General features: G+C 33.4%; 1 protein-coding gene across 1 annotated transcript in view; it reads left to right on the top strand.

Annotated features, from left to right (window-relative positions):
- The window catches only part of DNAJC1 (DnaJ heat shock protein family (Hsp40) member C1), a 149,599-nt gene that overhangs the window by 79,054 nt on the left and 52,217 nt on the right, over positions 1-18,328 (top strand). Inside the window, exons 7-8 of the mRNA XM_032473809.1 lie at positions 380-470; positions 12,799-12,962. Coding sequence (XP_032329700.1) covers positions 380-470; positions 12,799-12,962 — 255 coding nt within the window. The remainder of the gene's footprint in view (positions 1-379; positions 471-12,798; positions 12,963-18,328) is intronic.

The following is an 18,328-nucleotide window of genomic DNA, read 5'->3' as shown; positions in this document are numbered from 1 at the left end:
GTCACAATAGTATAATTTACTGTGCTACCAAATAATCCAGTTCAGTCCAGCAAGTGTGTTTTTCTGCTCTCTGTCCATACAGAATATTGAGAAAATACACAATAGAAGAAAACAGGGAGAAGATGCCTCCCTCATGTATCTGAAAGAAAAGACTTTACTTAAATTTATATGTAATTTCTGGCTTTCATTAGTTCTCTAAGAGAAAAATCACAAAGAACTGCTTATTCAGTTTCTTCTGCTTGTCATAAAATGTGAAAACATAACCACAAAGGAAGACTGCTTGCTAAATGAATATACCACTTTCAGTTGAAGTTACATGGAAAATACCATCAAAGCAAACTGACTTTTGTGTTAATTTATTTGTAACTTCTTTTTGCAGGATGCTGGTCAGTTTTATACCAAATATAAAGAAACAAGATTGAAGGAAAAGGAAGATGCATTGACTAGAGCTGAACTTGAAACACTTCAAAGTGAGTTTTAAATGTTGCCTTACTATATTAACTGTATTATATAAAACTGATTATTTGAATTTGGATTTTTCCCTTAAATTCAGCAGTCATTAAATTTTCTGTGCTTTCTTTGCTACTTTCTAAATAGTTACTGGTACTTAATGTATTATATGTGGACGATACTGTATTAGTAATTTCTGAAGCACACACAGCTCAATATCAGAAGAGGGGATAAAATTAAAATGGGTCATGTAGTTCCACATAGTTCCTTTAGTCTGGGAGGCACCCAAAGTTGGGAAAGTCCTAAAATACTCCAGTGCAGCAGTCATTATTGGTATTTAGTGTTGAGTCTATCCTGTTGATCACAGCTTGAAATATTATAGTAGTAAACGGGAAACCTGAAAATGTCAACGTTTTTTGTTTTAAGTCTTTGTTTCATTTGTATTATTGTTATATAGTATGAAACACCTTGACTAAAGTATCAGTATGTTTGAAGTCTTTCAGTGAACATTAAAGACAGTTCTTGCTGATTTTAGGAAGAGTCGAGCAAACTATTAAGGAAGGCATTTTCCCAACCCTGGTCTTTTTGTCTAATTTTCTATTCCTGCCTCTTTCCCACACAGATACACTCTGTCTCTTTATGTTGCTTTATTTTTATTCAGAACATTTAACACTACTTAACATTAATTTATAAATTAATTTTGTTAGTTGTCTGGTTCCCCTAATAGAAAGGAAGTTTCTTGAGGGTAGGAGACTTTAATTGTTTTGTTCACTGTTATGTCTATACGAGGACATTAACGAGTCCCTGGCACATAGTAGGTGCTCAATAGGTAATTGTTGACTGAATTCATGGAGGTGACGTCTATTCTTTTACGAATTCCAAATGTGAATGTTTTGGGTTCAAATTTCATTCCCCTCCACCTACCTGGATTCCTAGAGAAGTGAATGGTGTGCATGGTGCCAGTCTGGGCACAGAAGACAGTACAAACACCATTTTTACCCAGACATTTTTACTTCATGCCTATAAACATATAAAAATACACAGTTTAAAAAATGACTTGTGTGCTTTTGAGGGTGTATGGGAAGAGCTATTCCTGCAGCCCATAGAATTAACTTAGCCAAACCAAGTTGAAAAAGAGCAGCTGTGGTATTAGTGTACCGCACAGTCAATTCACACTTCCAACATACAGAAAAATGGTGATAGCTGTTTCCCTTCATAAACTGAAAGTCTGGCTTTTCTGCTTTTACCCTGATGCCAGATCATGGTTTGAGAAGAGAGAAGAATTAAGTTCTCTCCAAACTCAAGCAGTGCATTGCCACTACCTAAATGTGTGACCCTGAGGATTTAGTTTCCTTTTCTGTCAAAAAAACACGTTAGACGAGATGACCCCAGTATTAGTTTTCTAATGTTGCTCTAACAAATGGCCACAAATTCAGTGGCTTAAACACAAATTTATCATCTTACAGTTGTGTGTGGGTCAGAAGTCTGACGTTAGTCTCACTGGGCTAAAATCAAGGTTACCAAGCAGGGCTGCATTCCTGTTCCAGCTTCTGGGGGCCTCTCAGATTCCTTGGATCATGGCCCCCTTCTTCTTTCTTCAGAGCCAGCAATGTTTCATCTCTCTGACTATTCTGTGGTTACATCTCTGTCTGACCATAACTGGAAAAGGTTCTCTGCTTCTAAGGACTTGTGATTAGATCGGGCCAATTTAGATAATTCAGGATAATCCATCTCAAGGTGCTCAACCTTAATCACATCTGCAAACCCTTTTGCTGTGTAAGGTAAAATATTACCAGGTTCTGAGGATCAGAACATGGTCATGTTTAGGGAGCCATTTTTTTGCCTTCTGTAACCTTCAGCTGTCTGGGTAGCTTTAGAACAGGGGCTGTTTTTTTCATCTTTGTGTTTGCAACATTGAATATACAGGCACCCAGTAAATGTTTAATAAATGGATGAATGACTAAATATATGAATTAATGTAATGCCATGAATATTAATAAGTGTCATATGAAAACCTATCTTGTACAGCACACAATTTAATTTAAAAAGTTTCAACAATTACAAATACAAAATAGTATTCAGGCAAACTAACTGTTTAAAGCAGACTTCTGCTTAAGAGAGGAAAGTTTAGGATGTTAGAAGATTACATATTAAGGTCAACTGATGTGTGTGTTGGAGAGTAAGGGTGGACAAATGATTATTACTGTTACATTACACCTAAGATTGAAACAGAAGTTGATGTTACAATAATTGTTGAAATAGTTTTAATTAAATTGAATAAATCAGTGAATAAATGAAACTCTAAATGTAATTTTTATATACTTGTTATTTTTAAGTCAAATTGTTCCATAAAAATTTTCTAAGCCTTTTAAGACTCATCAAAAAGAAGGGGAAAAAATCACCTTTACAAGAAAGGAGAAAGAACAAACCAACCCAAAATTTACCTGTAGAGGCAGAATGAATACACTAATTTTATTGCTTTTACAGTCATGCTTTCACAACCCTTTTTCCAAAATTGTTCAAAGACTTTTGTTCTGCCTGAGAATTTGATAACAATTCTCAAACAGATTTAAATTCTTATTTTGTTATTATTGTTTAATAAAAAAAATAGTATGTAAAGAAGCACAAATTTTATAATAGGTAAATATCTGAAAACTCTGTGTGCCAGCAAATATGTGTGATAGTCTTCTAAAAAGTTTGAAAATTCATTACTAACTTATTTCTTGAAATTCAAAATGAGGAAAATAAATACCAGAAAATATATTAAAAATAATATTCCTACTAGGTCTCAGTAGTAAGACTTCCGTTGCTCATGTTTTAAGATCAGTGGTGTATTTAGAAAAGGTAATGGTATCAACATTAAGAATGTTAAAGAACAGTCATATTACTGTTAATAACGTCAGAAACTGTCATGTATTTTTAAATGTAGTCTCTAATGGTTACATGCAAAGAATCTTTTAATTAATTTTGTTAACTTCATTACAGTGTTCTACACTGTATACTTTAGAATTAATACATGAAGTCCCCAAATCCCCCAGTGTGCATTTCATTTGCCCCTATCCTTCTTAATTTTAAAGACCATCATTGGAATACTGAGTTCATAATAACATTTCCGTCTGCTTAATTGAGTAAATGCATCTCATGCAGATTAGCAATAGCTATTTTATGCTGCCTGTTTTTCATGACCTAATTGCTAATCTGCCCTCAAGTCTATCTGCTTCACTGCTGAGATTCTGCAGTGTCCGCCGAGGGCTGCACTGGAGCTACACTGAGTAGGGTGCGGTGGTCTTACTAAAATGGTATTTTAGAGGAGGAAATCTAAAAAGGGTGATTTCTTAAAAATAAATATCATTCTTCTGGGAAGTCTTTATGCAAAAAAAAATGTAATAATCTATTTGGAAATTTTTTGAGCATTTATTTTTTATTATAAACTTTTAATCAGTTTTATGTTTTAGGTTTGAATAGGTTGGATATTTATAAATACAAGATTTTTTCAGTGTTAATATTTTTACACATTCTCTAATTGTATGAGTTCTAATCTAAGTCAATAGATGCAAGTTCTAAGTACTGTAATGAAACAGCCTATATCATGAATGGGGAAAAATGACTTACTTTATAAAGAAATTTATTGTAAAGTTTAAAATTATTTAAAGACAGAAGGAAGGAGGAAGAGTAGAAGGAAAACTTAATTATTTCCCCTTTTTTCTCTGTACCTTATCTGTGTTAAGAACAAAAGCAAAATCAAGCAATCAAAACCCCACCACCAAGTGCTGCTTTTTTACCTGTGGAAATAATCGTTCCAGGCATTAATTATGTTTTCCTTCTTTTGTGGTCCCCACTCCATACCTCAGTGATGGGCCTAAGTAGGGATGCCAAGGGGACAGTAAGAAGGTGGTGGACATAATATGCCTCTTTAGGGTGACAGGATGGGGAAACATTCACCTTCCCCAAGGTAGTGGAAGACTGGTTTCCTAGAAGACTCAGGTTCAGGAGGAAAGGAGATGCTAGTGCTGATCTGTAAGTTGATTCAGGGGTTGGTAGGGAAGAGGACAAAGGAGACAAGGTAGATGTAACCACGATGGGTTAGAACAGTTTTCCTTGGGTAACAGGGTGCTCATTGCTGGGCGATTACTCTGAGGTAATTGATGAAAAGCATTTGGCAAATCACGGCTCCAGTACATTTTGGAAGCAAGACCAAATAGAAACTCTGCCTTCACTTATGAACCATATTGTAAGTAGACATATATATATATATATATATATATATAGTAAATATATAGCAAAACCTAATAGGAGCCCTAGTCCCAAGAGTTTATATGTAGCAAAGAATATCTAAATGGTATTATCTCCTCAGTACTTTGCTCTAGTAACAATGGAATATGAATTTGAAAAATCATATAGCTCAAATATAAATTTACAGTTCCCTCATTATGTCAAATCATAATGCTGTGATGCTTAAATATGATGTTGTCTCAGTTTTCCCACTGAAATGATTCAAAAAAGATTTTATCCAATTTAGTATATAAAACATTTATGCCTATAGATTAACTAGTCAAATTTCAACTAAAATTTTACTTACTAATTTGGCAATGAGTACCTACTCAATGTTACTTAATGAACTTAATGTTACTCTGTTACAGAACGTAATGTATCAGTTTGTAAGATGCAGGAAGTCAGGTACTTTGGTCTCTCTTGTTTACGGCTGTGTAACCCGAGCACCTAGCACAATGCCAGGCATTTGGTAGCCCCTCAGTAAATATTTACTGAGTGAATTAATGCATTTAGAAATACTGTATTGCTCTTTTCTACTTCATAATTCTTAAAGCAGTTTATTAAAACTCTTGAGCAACATTTTTGACGAGGATCTTTGTTATCAATAAAACTACTTTTTGAGTGATCAGCACAGCTTACTTATTTAACAGTATATCGTTTTTATTTCTATATATAATGAGATACGATCTTTTTTGATCCCATATGATACTGTAAGTGGAAATTTTATCCTAAGCCATAAGTACCTATTCATCTAATATTAGGATTTTTCCCCCTTTTTTCATGATTGCTACAATAAAACCACTGTCCCCTCAATTTTTATTGTGGTGAAATACACATAACAAAATTTACCATCTTAACCATTTTTAAGTGCAGCAGAGTTCAGTGGTATTAAATATATTCATAATGTGCAACCATTACCCCGTCCATCTCCCATAGCTCTTTTCATCTTGTAAAACTGAAACTCTGTACCCATTAAATAGTAGCTCCCCATTCTCACCTCCACCCTTCCTGTGGCAACCACCATTCCACTTTCTGCCTGTATGATTTTGACTACTCTAAATATCTCATGAAAGTCTAATCATATGGAATTTGTCTTTTTGTGATTGGCTCATTTCACTTAGCTTAATGTCCTCAAGATTCATATGGCATATGTCAGAATTCCTTTTTAAGGGTGAATAATATTCCATTGTATATGTACACTACATTTTGTTTATCTGTTCATCTGTCAGTGAACACTTGGGTTGCTTCCATCTTTTAGCTATTGTGAATAATTCTGCTATGAATTTGGGGGTACAAATACCTGTTTAAGTCCCTAGTTTCAGTTCTTTTGGATATATATACCCAGGAGTGGAATTGCAGGATCATATAATTCTAGTTTCACTTTTTTTAAACATTGCCATGCTTTTTTCCATAGCACTGTAACATTTACATTCCCGCTAACAGTGCACAAAAGGTTCCGGTGTCTCCATTTCCTTGCCAATACTTGTTATCTTCTGGGTTCTTTTCCTTGTAGCCATCCTAATGGGTGTTTCCTTGGAGAAATGACTATTCAACTCCTATACCCAGTTTTGAATCAGATTTTTTGTTGTTGTTGAGGTTTAGGATTTTTTTTTATACATGCTTTATATTATTCCTTATCAGATAGATGCTTTATAAATATTTTCTCCCATTTAATGGGTTGCCTTTGTACTCTGTTGATACTGTCTTTTGAGGCACAAAATTTTTTAAATTTTAATGAAGTCTAATTTGTCTATTTTTAATTTCATTGCCTATGCCTTTGGTGTTACATCAGAGAAATCATTGCCAAATCCAGTGTTATGACATTTTTGTCCTATATTTTCTTGGAAGATGTTTCGAGTTTTAGGTCTTACACTTAGGTCATTTATCCATTTTGAGTTAATTTTTGTATATGGTGTGGGTAAGGGTCCAATTTCTTTATTTTCGGTTTCAGTGGTATCCACTTTTCCCAGCACCATTTGTTGAATTACTGCCTTTTTATTTAACTTTTTACTTTGAAATAATTATAGATTCATAGGAAGTTGCAAAGATAGTACTGAGAGGTCCCATGTACTCTTCTCTCAGTTTACCCCATTTGGTTACCTTACATAACTATAGTATAATATCAAAACTAGGAAACTGACATTGATAGAAGATCTGTGTATAGTTCTCTGCCATTTTATCACATGCATGTATTAGTGTAACCACCACCCCAATCAGCCACTATGCCCTTTATGGCCGCACCCATCACCTTCTGTCATTCCCCCATTACCACTAATACCTGGCAATTACTAAGTTATTTTTCATCTGTCCAACTTTGTCATTTTCACTGTATGATTTAGAAGGTGTGAATTTGAGAATCATACAGTATGTGACCTTTTGACACTGACTTTTTTCACTTGTAGTACCTTTGAGATTCATCCAGGTTTTTCCATGTGTCAGTAATTATTAATGCATAATATTCCATGGTATGGATATACCACAGTTTGTTTAACCATTCACCTATTGTAGGACATTTTAGTTTTTGTATTTGTTAGAAATAAGGCTGCTTTGAACAGTCATATAAAAATTTTTGTGTGAACCCTGAAGTGCAGTTGCTGGGCCATATGATAAGTTTATATTGAGAGTTTTAAGAAATTGGCAAATTATTTTCCATAGTTTCTGTACCATTTTATACTCCTACCAGCAATGTATGAGAGATTCAGTCTCTTTGCATCCTGACCAGAATTTGGCATTCTAATTATTTTTTATTTTAGCTGTTCTGATGGGTGTGTAAAGATATCTCACCATAGTCTTAATTTGCATTTCCCTAGTGGATAGTGATATTGAAACATCTTTCATGTTTTTTCATTATTTGTCATGTGTGTATCCTCTGTGGTAAAATCTTTCTTCATGCCTTTGGCCTATTTTCTATTTGGACCTTTTTTTCACTATTGAATTTCTAAGAGTTCTTTATATATATATGTTCTATATATAATTCCTCTTTCAGATATGTGGTTCACTAATATTTTCTCCCAATATGTAGCTTGTCTTTTCATTCTCTTGAGTCTTTCACAGAGATAAAATTTTTAATTCTAATGAAGTCCAATTAATTGTTTTTTATGTGTTGTGCTTTTGATACTATATCAGAGCTCGTCACCAAGCTGTAGTTTCTAAAATTTTTCTCCTGTGTTTTCTTCTAAAATTTTTATAATTTCACATTTAAATCTATGATCCATATTAACTTAATTTTTCTGTAAGGTGTGAGGTTTAGGTTTAAAGGTTTTTGTTTGTTTGTTTGGGTTTTTGTTTTTGTTTTTTGCTTATGGATATCCAGTGTTGTGTTTGTTTTTTTTTTTAACTATTCTTCCTCCATTGAATTGTTTTTTCACTTTTGTCAAAAATCAGTTGGCCTCACTTATGTAGGGTTTATTCTAGCTTTTCTGTTCTGTTCCATTGGTCTACATTTCTATCCCTCTGCCAATGTGAAGCCTTGTTTATTGCAGCTCTACAATAAGTCTTAAAATCAGGTAGAGCGATTCTTCCCATTTTCTTTTTTCAAAATGTTTTGTCTGTCCTAGTTCCTTTGCCTTTCCAGATAAATTTTAGAGTAATCTTGTGTATATCTATTAAAAAAAATCTTGCTGGAATTTTGATAGGAATTATGTTAAACTTGTCTATCAATTTGGGGAGAATTGACCTATTTACTATGTTGAGTATATCTCTTCATTTATTTATAGGTTCACTAATTTCTTTCTTTAATGTTTTGTAGTTTTTAGCTTAGAAATCATGTATTTATCTTGGTAAATTTACATCTAAGTGTTTTTTATTTCAAGTGATTGTAAATGATATTGCATTTTTAATTTCAGTTTCCAAATATTCACTTTAAGTAAAGAAATTCAGTTGATATTTGTATGTAGATCTTGTATCCTGCAACCTTTTTGGGTTTACTTACTAGTTCTAGGAGTTTTTACATAAATTCCTTGCGTTTCTATATAGATAGTCATGTCATATGACAATAGGGATAATTTTTTTCCCTTTCCAATTGGTATGCATTTTATTTCCTTTTCATGCCATATTTTGCTAGCTAGTATTTGCAGGTCTTTGCTGACCAGGAGTAGGGAGAGAGGGCATCCTTCCTCTTGTTAAAAACCTCAGGGGGAAAGCTTTATTATTGTTATTTATGATGTTACCTGTAGGTTTTTTGTAGATGCTCTGAAGTTGAGAAAGTTTCCCTCCATTCCTAGTTTTGAGTTTTTAATCATGACTAATGTTGAATTTTGTTAAATTTTTTTCATCAATAATATGATCATATGACTTTTCTTCTTTGGCCTGTTAATTTGGTGGGTTACACTGATTGAATTTTGAATATTGAACCAGACTTGCATCCCTGCAGTAAATACCATCATGGTGCATAATCCCTTCTATATATTGTTGAATTCTCTTTGCAAATATTTTAAGGATTTTTGCATCTATATTCATGAGAGATATTGGTCTCTAGTTTTCTCTTTTTGTACTGTTAATATGGTTTTGGTATCAGGATAATACTACCACCATATAATGAATTGAGAAGTCTTCTATTTTCTGAAAGAGAATGTATAGAATTTGTGTTAATTCTTTAAACATTTGGTAGAATTCTCTAGTGAAACCATCTAAGCTTGGATATTTCTTTTTTGGCAGTTTTTAAAGTACAAATTAAATATTCTGTATAATTACAAGGCTATTTAAATATCTATACCACATATGTATTACACTGCATAATGAGTGAGTTGAGGTAGTTTGTATTTTGCAAGCAATTGGTCAGCTTCATCTAAATTATCAAATTTATGTGCGTAGAGTTGTTCATTTATTATCCTTTTGACGTCTGCATGTCCTATGGTGATTTCTCCTGTTGCAGTGCTAAAATATTGGTAACTTGTTTCCTCACTTTTTTAATCAGCTTTGCCAGATGTTTGTCAGTCTTATTGATCTTTTCAAAGAACCGATTCCTTGTTTCATTGATTTTCTGTATTGCTTTTGTTTTCAACTTCATTGATTTTTGTTCTATTTTTATTGTTTTCTTCTTTCTGCTTGCATTTGGCTTTTTATTTTTCAGTTTTTTGATGTGGAAACTTAGATTACTAACTTGAGGGTTTTCATCTTTTCTGATGCAAGCTTTTAATGTTATACATTTCACTCAGCACTGTTTTTGTGTCACATATTTCAATATATTTTAATTTGATTAAGTTCAGTTTCTTTTTTCCTTGAGATTTCCTTTTTTGATACATGGATTATTTAGAAGTATGTTGTTTAGGTTCGACATGTTTGGGGATTTTCCTGCTATCTTTCTGTTATTGATTTCTAGTTTGATTCCCTTTTCATCAGAAAACCAACTCTATGATTTCAGTTCATTTAAATTTCTTGAGATGTGTTTATGATCCAGGATGTAGTCTATCTTAGTATATGTTTAATGGGCATTTGAAAAGAATGTGTATTCTGCTGCTTTTGGAATATTCTGAAAATAGAAATTAGATCCTGTTGGTTGAGGGTATTGTTAGAAAATCAGCAAAGATACAGAACCTGTTTAGTTATCCTGTCAATTGTTGAGAGAGGGATGTTGAAGTCTTTGATAGTGGTTGTTAATTTGTCTGTTTCTCCTTTCAATTCCATCATTTTTTGCATCACATATTTTGCAGCTTTGTTATTTGGTACATAGACACAAATTGAAGACCACTATGTCTTCTTGATGAATTGACCTTGTTTTATCATTATGTAATGTCTCTCTCTGTCCCTGGCATTTTTTTTTGCTCTGAAGTCTACCTAATAGTAATGTAGCTACTCCTGCTTTTTTTCTTTTCGTTTTTAAAATTTTCAGAATCTCTTTGCTTCAGTTCTCTTATGACTGCCCTGAAGATGACCTCTCTGAATATGACTATTCATTGGTGTCCTCTTTTTTTTCTTTTTTTTAGATTCCATATATGAGTGACATCATATGATGTTTGTCTTTCTCTTTCTGGCTTACTTCACTTAGAATGACGATCTCTATGTCCATCCATGTTGTTGCATTGTTTTATTCATTTTAATGGCTGAGTAGTATTCCATTGTATAAATATACCACAACTTCTTTATCCATTCATCTTATCGATGGGCATTTAGGTTGTTGCCATATCTTGGCTATTGTAAACAGTGCTGCTAGGAAAATTGGGGTGCATGTATCCTTTTGAATTAAAGTTCCCTCTGGATATATGCCCAGGAGTGGGATTGCTAGATCAAATGGTAAGTCTGTTTTTAGTTTTTGAGGACTCTCCATACTGTCTTCCATAATGGCTGCACCAAACTACATTCCCACCAACAGTGTAGGAGGGTTCCCTTTTTTCCACACCCTCTCCAGCACATAATTGTAGGCCCCCGCCTGAAGGCTCTAGAGAATAAGCCATGGGCTGAACTGATAAACAAGCTGTGAGAAATGTCACGTAGCTGGCTGGATAAGAGATGGCCTATTTAATGTATCCAGTATGGACGGCTGGATAGCCAATGACGGGTAAGATCCTCAGAGGAGGACAACCTAAGACAGGCACGGCCGGCTGGGTAAGAGATGGCCTACTTAATGAAGTTTTGTGACAAACTTTAAAACAATCTGTCCTTGATCATGTAACATCCTGTGCTTACTGCAGGAGCCTAGGAACCTAAATGGCTTAAGATTATTAACATTGTTATAACTTAGATGGTATGTGAGGCATCATGCATGTCCTATATAAACCCTTTTACAAAAATCAATCAACAGAGTAGCCATCAGCTCTCTCCGCATACGGTGTGTATGTGTACATGATATCACAACACCAACAGTAATTACTATATTAACGTACATTATTTTTTGGCCATTTTTTCTGTTGGGCTACTTACCGTCTTGTCAGTTTATAAGATCTCTTTATGTATTCTATGTATCAGTTTTCTTTTTGTACTCTGAATTGTAGATGATCTTTCTAAATCTGTTATTTCTCTCGATTTGTTTATTCTTTTATCTTTTTATGGCATCTGGGTTTTCAGTCTTAGTTAAGATTTCCTCTTCCTTTAAATAGTACAGATAGTGTTTTAGGTTTATTTTTGGAAGAGTTTTAAAGTCAAGTCTCTTATCCAACTAGGATTTATATATATATATATATATATATATATATATATATATATATATATATATATATATATATATATATGTTGTAAGGTTGTTTCCAATTTTCTTTCAGAAGGATATTCATTTGTGCCAGTATTATTTATTAGATCCTTTTCCCACTGAATTGAAATATTTATGGATTGTCTATTCTCTTCTAGGAATTTGTGTATTCATATGCCAATGTCATATTAATTTTATTATATTGTCATTATAGTACATGTGAAACACACGGAGGCTGGTGAAGATACGGTTATAAGGCTGGATGAATTTGACAGTAGTGGTTAAGAATGGAGCTGCTTCTCAGTGTTAACGCTAATCAAAAAAGGATTTAATGAAGAGGCTAATTGATAAATTGATAAACATCGATTGATAACTACTCCTGATGTTGCCAGATTAGATTTTGCCTTGTAAAATACTGAAAAGATGAATATACTCATGAGTATACCGTTACGAGCTAATTTTCTGCCAAGTAGTATGTTAGGGGATGTATAGTTTTCCTCACATCAACTTTGAGGTTAGATACAGCTCCCTTTTACAGAAGAGAAACTGGACACTTGTTCTAAGGGTTAGTTACTTGCCCAGTATTATGCAGCTATTAGGTGGTAGAGGTAGGGTTAGAACACTGATGACCAGGCTCTTTTCATTGGGCCAAAATGAAACGTTTCATGAACAGCACTTTCAAAACTAAAGATATATACAAATTGATATGGGGTTATATCCTAATCATCTATCATTAGCATCTGTGAGTTTTATTTTAAAACAATGTGGTGGATAATGTGCAGTAAAACTTACAGCTAACTATAGCAAAGCAATTCTATTTTGATGAAAGACTAATATATATATATATGTGTGTGTGTGTTCTTTTAAGATATGGTCTGTGAATATATTATGTTAGAAATTCTTTTTATTCTTTTATTAATTGGTTCTTTGAAACTTTTTTTTTTTTTTTTTAGAGCAGAAGAAAGTCAAAGTAAAAAAACCAAAACCTGAATTTCCTACATATACACCCTTAGAAAGTGCATATATTCAGTCTTACGATCATGGAACTTCTATAGAAGAAATTGAGGAGCAAATGGATGATTGGCTGGAAAACAGGAACAGAACACAGAAAAAACAAGTAAGGTTTTAAAAATTTGTTTTCAGTAAAATACATACAGAAAAGTATATAAAATATAAATATACAGCTCAGTAAACTATCACACGGTAAACCAGCTTAACCACTGCCAAAATGAAGAAGTAGAACATTGCCAGTGTCCAGAAGCCACACTCATGCCTTGTCCTGGTCACCACCTTTCTTTTCTTCCACAAAGAGAATGACTGTCCTGACTTCTAACACCGCAGATCAGTTTTTCCTGCTATCTGAAGTTTATAAATGGAATCATCCTATCTTAGTCCATTTGGGCTGCTGTAACAAAAATACAATAGACTGGGTGGCTTAAACGCATTTATTTCTCACAGTTCTGAAGACTGGGAAGTCCAAGATGAAGGCACCAGCAAATTTGGTGTCTGGTGAGGGCCCTCTTCCTGTTCATAGACAGCAGTCTTCTTGCTGTGTCTTCAAGTAGCGGAAGAGGTGAGAGAGCTCCCTGGGGTCTCTTTTATAAGGGCACTAATCCCATTCATGAGAGCTCCACCCTCATGACTTAATCACCCCAAAGGCCCCACCCCCTAATACTATCACACTAGGGGGTTAGGATTGCAGTGTATGGATTGACGGGGACACAGACATTCAGTCTGTAACACATTCCATATCTCCCTCTGCATCTGCTTTCCTGTGTTCAACATAGCATTTGTGAGATTCATTCATTATTGTGTGTCGCAGTAGTTTGTTCATTTTCATTGCTGTACAATCCATTTAGAAATATAGCACAATTTATTTTTATTGGCGCTTTGTGTTATTTTCAGTTTTCAACTATAATGAATAAATTTCCTGTGATCATTATTGTACTTTTAGTACACATATGTGTAAATTTCTATTTTTGAAGTTAAGTTTCAGGATCAACTTTAATAACTAATTCAGTTTTTTTTAAATGTTTGTTTCAATTTATACCTCAGTAGCAGGATATGAAAATTTCAGTTACTCTACATTCTTACTAACACTGGATTGAGTCTTCTATGTTTTTAATCATTTTGTTAAGTATGTAGTGATGTTTAATTATGGCTTAATTTGCATATCCTTTGGTGACTAAGACTGACCACCTTTTCTTACGTTTGTTGGACATCTATATTCTCCTATGTGAAGTGCCTTTTCAAGTCATTTTTTTATTGTGACCTGTGTTTTTTCATACTGGTTTGTAAAGTTTTAAAAATGTTTCACAAATGAATCTTTGCACGTTTTTCTTCGACTCTGGCTTGTCCTTTTCACTCTCCTAATGGTGTCTTTTGATGGAACAGAGTTATCAGTTTGAATCATCAATCGTTTCCTTTCCTTTATTTGGTGTTTTTTTGTGTCATGTTTAAGAAGTATTTTCCCACTTTGCAGTCATAACGATATTTCCAAATCTTTCTAGAAGCTTTAATATTCTACTTTTTACATTTAGATTTGCAATCGCCTGGAGTTAATATTTGTGTTTAGTGTGAAGTAATGATCAAGTTTAATTTTTTTTCAGAAGTTTTCCAAACCAATTGACTCTATACCAATTAATGAAATGATTGCTTGCTGCAGCTCTGCATGTGCCACCTTTATTATAAAACAAGTATCCATAATGTCTTGGTCTGTTTCTAGACTTTCTCCTTTGTACTGTTAATCTGCTCCATCCTGGTGCTGATGCCACACGGTCTTCATCACTGTAGCCGCACAGTAGGTGTCTGGTTCAGTAATTTTCCAGCTTTGTTTTCCTCCTGTAAGATTGCCACTTCACATTCACATAAAAATTTTTAAAATAGCTTGTCATTTTCCACAAATTATGCAGTTGAGATATTCATTTGGGATTACATTGAATATATAGATTAATTTTTGAAGGGTTGGCATCCAGACAGCATTGACTCTGCAACCCATGAATAAATCCATTCATGCAAGTCTTGAAAAAAATTTAAATAATTTGTTGAAGGTTTTTGTGTGTACATATTGCAGATTAAAAAAATATATTCTTAGGTATTTAATGCTTTTAGATAACATATATGATATTTTTTTAAATTTTACTTTCCAATTATATTTGCTATAGAAATACAATTGATTTTGATATAATAACCCTGTATCCTGCAACCTTGCCAAGTTTATTTTTTAATTCTAACAGTTTCTTTGAGTTTTATATCTTTTTTCTTTTGTGCTGATATGGATCTGTAGTACATGCAGACTAGAAGTGATGGTAATTCATATCCTTGTTTTGTTTCCAATCTCAAAAAAGCGTTCATTATTAAGTTTTAATTTCATCATTAAAATTATGTATCACTTTTATTGTTTAACTTTAAAATATATGTTGTAGGCTTTTTTTATTGAGACACACTTCACATAACAACATTTACCATTTAAAAGTACACACACTTCAGTGATTTTAGTCTATTCACTGTGTTGTACAACCATCACCACTGTCTAATTTAAGAACATTTTCATCACACACACACAAAAAATAACACTCTACCTCTTAGCAGTTAGGTCCAATTCTCTGCTCTCCCCTTCCCTGGCAACCATTAATCTACTTTCTGTCTGTATGGATTTGCCTGTTGTATACCTTTCACATAATTGATACCATACAATATGTGGTCTTTTGTGTTTGGCTTGGCTTGTTTTCAAGATTTATCCATGTTGTGGTCCTTAACAGCCACTGTAGTAGAATCTGTAGTAATGTATCTTCTTTGACTTCTGATTTTGGTAATTTGTGTCTTCTGTTTTAGTTTTGGTCAGGATCTCTACAAGTCTTTAAAAGTACATTCATTTTACTGATTTTCTTTTTTAAAAAATCAGCTTTTGGTTTCACTGATTTTTCTGTTTTTTTTTTTTTAGCTTTTTATTTCATTGATTTCTGCTATTAATTTGTTCTTGTCTTCTACTTATTTTGGGTTTAATTTGCTGTTTTTCTGATTTCTTTAGGTGGATGCTTAGGTCATTGATTTCAGAACTTCCTTCTTTTCTAAGTATTAATGTGAGTTTCCTTTGAGTGTTATTTATTTAAATGTAGAGCTTTATGTTTTTTAATATTTGTATATTTATAGCTGTATCTCACAAATTTTGATATCATGTATTCATTTTCATTTGGTTCAAAACAGCCTAATTTTTCTTGTGATTTCCTTTTTGACTCACGTTTAGTTTCCTAAAAGATAGATACTTTCCAGAAATCTCTTATTGCCTTCTATTTGTATATAGTTTTTTTTATTTAAGTTTACAGATTTAGAAATTTGGGATGAGCATTTAATTCATCTGTGTTTAGTATAATTACTGATATTTGGGAGTTCAAATTTATCATCCTAGTATTTGCTTTCTATTTGTCCCTTTTTCTTTTTCTTTTTCCTCTCGTGCTTTCTTTTGGATTAATTTTTAATTTCCATTTCTCCCCTCCATGAACTTGTTATCATTATCCACTCTTTTATTCTTCTTTTAGTGAATATATAGTATTCAGTATGCATCTTACTACAGTCTTGCATGAGTTTCTGTTGCTACTCCCCAGACAATAAAATGATCTTTGACCCTTTACTTCATCTATTTTTTCCTGTATTTTGTGTGTTATGTGTTGAGTTGTGTCCCCCCAAAATTTAAATATTAAAGCCCTAACTCCTAGCACCTCAGAAAGTGATAATTTGGAAATAGGGTCACTGCATTTGTAACTAGTTAAAAGGAAGTAGTTTTTGTGTGCAGAACTGTGTAATGATACAGCATTTCATTCCTTGGGTTTCCTTGTTTCAAAGCCTATATTCTTCTCTCATTAGAATTTTTACTTATGGTTTCTGTGGTTGAACTGACTGTAGAGATGTGCACACTTTAATACTCAATAAGTAGTTGTTAAACTAATCAAGTGTCCAAAGTAATTTATTGTGGTGACTTTTGCTGAGACACAGTAATGGAGGCGTGGAAGACAAAACACTGGATCCCTAAGATGGAGAGACCTGATCTCTAGTGTTAGCATCACTGTTTGCTACCTGTGTGGTCTGGGTTTTAGTTTTCTGATTACTTGGCACTGTAGAAAAAGCGTAAAATTATCTGGGCTGTCTACCTTAGAGGTAAAAGTATATATGTTAGAACATTCTGTAAACTGAGAAACCCTAAAACGTAGTTTTCCTTGTATTCTACCTTTCTTTGGAATCCTCCTGTCATGTTCAAAGTTTTCATCAACACTTAAATTTTTCTTTTGTCCTTTTATTAGTAGAAACCAAATGAAGAGAAATACATGATGCTTGTATTAGGAAGTTGACTCTGCTGCTTTGTATTAAGTTGACAGTTTCTTTAAGAGATTCTCTGATCAGTCTCTTAACTAGTTTTTGTTTTGTCCACTATATATTTGGAAAGGTTTTCAGTACCATGTCTGTAATGTCACAAAGTTTTGCTGTAAAATATGTAATGGAGAGATGAACTTTTAGTAAAGGTTGCCCTGGGCATATGACGTGGCGGTGAATGACCATAGACAGGCTGTGCATCTGTATAGCTCATACAGAGAAGCTGCATGAATAAAATACCGTAGTAGGAAGCTAGCTCTTGAGTTTACTGATAGTTCCAAGTTAAATAGAAGAAATACAAAAATTTTTTATCATCATCTCTTTTTTTAATGGAGGTTTTTAATGGAGGTACTGGGGATAGAACCCATGACCTCATGCACGCTAAGCACGTGTTCTGCCACTGAGCTACACCCTCCCCCACCATCATCATTCTTGACATCTTGGGTCAGATACTGTCCTTTTTTCTTTACATCGAGCTGCCCATTTAACCCTCATAAGAACCCTAAGTTAGTAACATTTTTCCATTTTACGAGGGATGTTTGATTATCACAGGTACTGTGCTATATTTAGTTCAATGATAGGCAGTTGCTGTTTTTCAGAGCAAAAACATTCAAATAGGAATTTTACATGGCCCACCAGTGTAAGTAAATTAGGCATTAATCCATCTGTGGAGTTTCTTAACCTTCGTAAGGTTTTGAAAGGGTCAAACCCAGGTAATTTCTCCCCGATTTTGCCGGGGCTTTCATCATTGTCAGTGCCTACAGCACTTTGAAGCAATGAGTGAAAGATGACAAATATTCAGACTGTAGGACTATTAGATAAAAAGCAAAATATAAAAAGTTATTTCTGATTATAATTATCTGACATAAGTTGGTGATTGTCATTTGTTTTCAATTTCTGAAACAGTGTAGTTACATATTTTAAGTCCATTAAGCAAGTGTCAAACATTTTTTGTATGAAAACAACCATTCATATATATGATTAATAAAAGTGAGATTTGAATGAGTCATTGGGTAAGCCAAACAAAATAATTTTCCACCATAAATATTGTAACAAAGAAACCTTTTTAAAATAAAATAGTGTCTTCTCTTTTCCCCCGATGACCTGGTGGTGATG

The sequence above is a fragment of the Camelus ferus genome, chromosome 35 (assembly GCF_009834535.1).
Source record: "Camelus ferus isolate YT-003-E chromosome 35, BCGSAC_Cfer_1.0, whole genome shotgun sequence".
Lineage (NCBI taxonomy): Eukaryota > Metazoa > Chordata > Mammalia > Artiodactyla > Camelidae > Camelus > Camelus ferus.
The sequence above is the reverse complement of the archived record's forward strand: the minus strand, read 5'-3'. Positions and strand labels throughout refer to the sequence as shown.